The sequence below is a fragment of the Asparagus officinalis genome, chromosome 4 (assembly GCF_001876935.1).
Source record: "Asparagus officinalis chromosome 4, Aspof.V1, whole genome shotgun sequence".
NCBI lineage: Eukaryota > Viridiplantae > Streptophyta > Magnoliopsida > Asparagales > Asparagaceae > Asparagus > Asparagus officinalis.
The window spans coordinates 1397486-1401455 of NC_033797.1; the positions used below are offsets into that span (position 1 = coordinate 1397486).

Sequence of the window (3970 nt, forward strand, 5' to 3'; positions counted from 1 at the left end):
AAATCTCCTCTCGATTCTTTCCATGAACGAGAGGTCCACAAATTGAACGATCAAACCTTTAAACAGTTATGATCGTCTCGCCACCCCACTTGGTCAAACCTTTAAACAATTAGGACCAAAGCCAAAATCCCCTCTCGATTCGTTCCATGAACGAGAGGTCCACAAATTGAACAATCAAACCTTTAAACAGTTAGGATCGTCTCGAATTCCCTTTTGGTTAGGACCAAAACCAAAATCCCCTTTCGATTCCTTCCATGAACGAAAGGTCCACAAATTGAACGATCAAACCTTTAAACAGTTAGGATCGTCTCAGAACTCCCACTTGGTCAAACCTTACTACAGTTAGGACCAAAACCAAAATCCCCTTTCGATTCCTTCCATGAACGAGATGTTCACTTTCAGTTGAATAATCAAACCTTATGACAGTTAGGATTATTCAAACCCGTCCAGATTCTCCAAGTGGAGATCCCACTTTGAGTTTCATTTGCATTAGGAGATAGAATATAAAATTCTTATTCTCCGACTTTGGGTTCATCTCTACCAACAAAAAAGAGACCAAGAGATAGAATATAAAATTCTTCCTCTCCATCATCGGGTTCATCTCTACCAACAAACAAGAGACCAGGAGATAGAATATAAAATTCTTCCTCTCCATCATCGGGTTCATCTCTACCAACAAACAAGAGACCAGGAGATAGAATATAAAATTCTTCCTCTCCATCATCGGGTTCATCTCTACCAACAAACAAGAGACCAGGAGATAGAATATAAAATTCTTCCTCTCCATCATCGGGTTCATCTCTACCAACAAACAAGAGACCAGGAGATAGAATATAAAATTCTTCCAGCACTGGAGAGATTGTAGGGAAAGCTTATCATATCCAAAGTGTCCCAGACCCCTCTTTAAAAAATGATGAGTCTGAGATACTTTGGAGGGGGTATCTGTAGGCGTCAAAAATGCTTATAGACATTCAAACACCATGCAAGACAACATAGAAGAACGATATACACGTCATCAGACAGCACTGTGGCGCTGCAGCCAATGGTGTCGCGGCTTAGGCGCGGCAATCCAAAGCGTCGTGGCTAAGGCGCAGCAGACCAAGGCGCCGCGGCTATAGCGCGGCAGACCAAGGCGCCGCGGCTATGGCGCGGCAGACCAAGGTGCCGCGGCTTAGGCGCGGCGGCCTATAGTGTCGCGGTTGTTATAAGAGGATGACGTGGCAGTTATAAGACAGTTATTTGATGATTTTTTGAAGCCCACGTGGCAGCATATCAAAGATAGAACGTGTGCTGACGTGGAAAAGCGGTTAAACCACGAAAAAGGTGGTTAAAGTTCGTGGGAGAGTGGTTTTGAGCACGATGGAACGTGCTCATAACCGTCTCTTTGGCCGCGGCAGTCCACACTGCCGCGCCAATAGCCGCGGCAGTGTAGACTGCAGCGGCCAAAGATGGTTTGTCTGATCGGTTATTTCGTTTCCATTTCAACTGTTATGCATTGCTACCCCTATAAATACCTCCCTAGACACGAAATAAAGGAAGGAGAGCAGATTAGAACAGAAAAGGCTTAAGCTTTTGGTGAATTAGAGTAAGAGAGAGAGTCTTCCTTCTTCACAAACATCCTCAAGAAGCTTCTAGCGAGTCCTAGAGATCTAAGCTCAGACTTGATCTTTGAAAGAGTGAACATCTTACATCGATAAGATATTCATTTTCAAATCTTTACTTCGATAAACGAAGGAGAGATCACTAAACAACCTCTCGATCTACGAATCGGTGGTCCACGAACTAAAGCGTTCTCGGCACAGGCAAAGTCCCACAAAAGCAGGAGTTGATAAACAATTTCTGTGTTATTTTCTCGAGAGTTGTATTTTCTTTTATTTTCATTGTAATTTCTTGTAAACACATCAAAGTTTAATGGAATCTGCAATGGAAACAACGTTCGCTGAAAACACCTACGTCCACGGGGCAAGGAGGGAGGAGTTCTTACTATTAGAGATGAAGGGAATACAAAATAGGGTTATAAAATCACTCAAAACCCTAAAACCAAGCTCACTAAATCTCTCACAAATCTCCCACAATAGGATGCAACAATTCTCTCTCAAAAGCTGCTCAAAAAACGTTCTTGCTTAAACCCTAGAAGCCAACATATTCCTATTTATATCAAACCCAAACAGAATGCAAACAGAAATCCTAATACAGCCTGAAAACAGCTCGTAAGTCGACTTCACAGAGGGCACAAGTCGACTTACCATAAGTCGACTCAACAGTCGCCATAAGTCGACTTGACCGAGCGCAAAACAACAAGTGGAGAATAAAACGTAATTCGACTTAACAGTCCCGATAAGTCGACTTGACAGAGACGAAAACTGACAACTGGAGGGCAGAACGTAAGTTGACTTGTCATAAGTAGACTTATGTCTGTGTATGAGTCGACTTATGATAGAAAATCTAGTTTTTCTGCTTTCTTTCTTGAGTTCTCCACAGCTGGTACGGCAAAGAATAATCTAGGCACAATACACGATACTAATGGCTATAGATTTCGGTAATGAGATTCTTTATCATCGAGGAGAGCGCTAATCACATGACCCCTAGGCTCTACTTAGTTTAAGCTACTCGCTTAATCATCTCTTTTAAATAGTGTAAGCAAAGTAGTGTGCAACTAAAGCGAAAGCTCGATATCGACGGCTGAGATTAGGAGACGAAGAATAACGGCCAGCTGACTTAGACTGCACTCCATAGTAATTCCAAAGCCAGGGTTCGTACGTGCCTGTACTCAGATGAGCATGATATAATAATAATAATAATAATGATAATGATAATGATACTGTGAAAATAAAGAAAGGAGATGGTTGGGCGTGATAAATTAATGCATGCTGCGCTTCATCGCTCAGCCGACAGGCGCTCACCGAGATCCCGGCAAAGACGAGCTGTGGCTCATAAATGGAGCACGTCCGCGATTTATTGAATTATTAGTTCGGAGCGTTTTCCAAATTATCATTTAGAAGATAGATTCATATATAAAAGTGCTTTCAGTCTTGCTTAAATAATAATACAAAATATTTAATAGAAACTTGTGGATGGCGTAGGCAGCGGACAGATTTAATTAAGCCTCCATCGTGTTTGCTATGTCGATGACGAACCGATACTTGACGTCTCCTTTTAAAAGCCTCTCTATTGCGGTGTTGATGTAGCTCATCGGAATCAGCTCCGTATCCGCTGTTATGCTGTGCTCCGCGGCGAAATCTATCATCTCTTGGGTCTCTTGCATGCCTCCAGTAGCACTCCCTCCCACTAGCTTCCTTCCTAAAAAAAACAATTAAAAAAATTTAAGATTAATTTGCTAATAAGGTTCTAATAATTGGATTTGGTTAATTTGGGTCATGGGCCAAAGATTGTTACCAACAAGCAGAGGAAACACTTGCAATTCGAGTGGCTTCTCTGGTGCTCCCACCATTACTAGCTTCCCATGATTCTTCAGGAGATCGATCAACGGCTGAAGAGGATGTACCGCAGAGACTGTGTCTATAATACCATCCATCGTACCAATTGCAGCCTACGGTCACCACAGCAGTATAATATTATTTAGAAGGAAAGTCCGCGTACATAGGGCCCATGGGCCTTATATTGTAAGCCCGTGCTCTCATCAGTTACAATTCATCATGCGTACCTTCATTTGCTCGGAATCGCGACTGACCAAAAAGGCGTCGGCGCCAAGCCCCTCCCTTGCTTCCTTCTCCTTCCTCGGCGACGTGCTTATAACCGTAACCTTCACCCCAAAGGCCTTCAGAAACTTAACAGCCAGGTGGCCCAGCCCGCCAAGCCCAACAACGCCCACACTCAAACTGGGCCTGTCAAGCCCGTAATACTTCAACGGGCTGTACACCGTAATTCCTGCACATAAGAGAGGGGCACCTGAGTCCATAGGCAAAGAGGAGGGGAACTTGATGACGTAGTGCTCCTCGACGACGATCTT

General features: G+C 43.4%; 1 protein-coding gene across 1 annotated transcript in view; it reads right to left on the reverse strand.

Moving 5' to 3' along the window:
* Positions 2976-3970, reverse strand: part of LOC109836311 (8-hydroxygeraniol dehydrogenase-like) — an 18784-nt gene continuing 17789 nt past the window's right edge. Inside the window, 3 exon segments of the mRNA XM_020404172.1 lie at positions 2976-3300; positions 3397-3550; positions 3665-3970. The exon segment at positions 3665-3970 is cut by the window's right edge and continues 11 nt beyond it. Coding sequence (XP_020259761.1) covers positions 3101-3300; positions 3397-3550; positions 3665-3970 — 660 coding nt within the window. The 3' untranslated portion in view covers positions 2976-3100.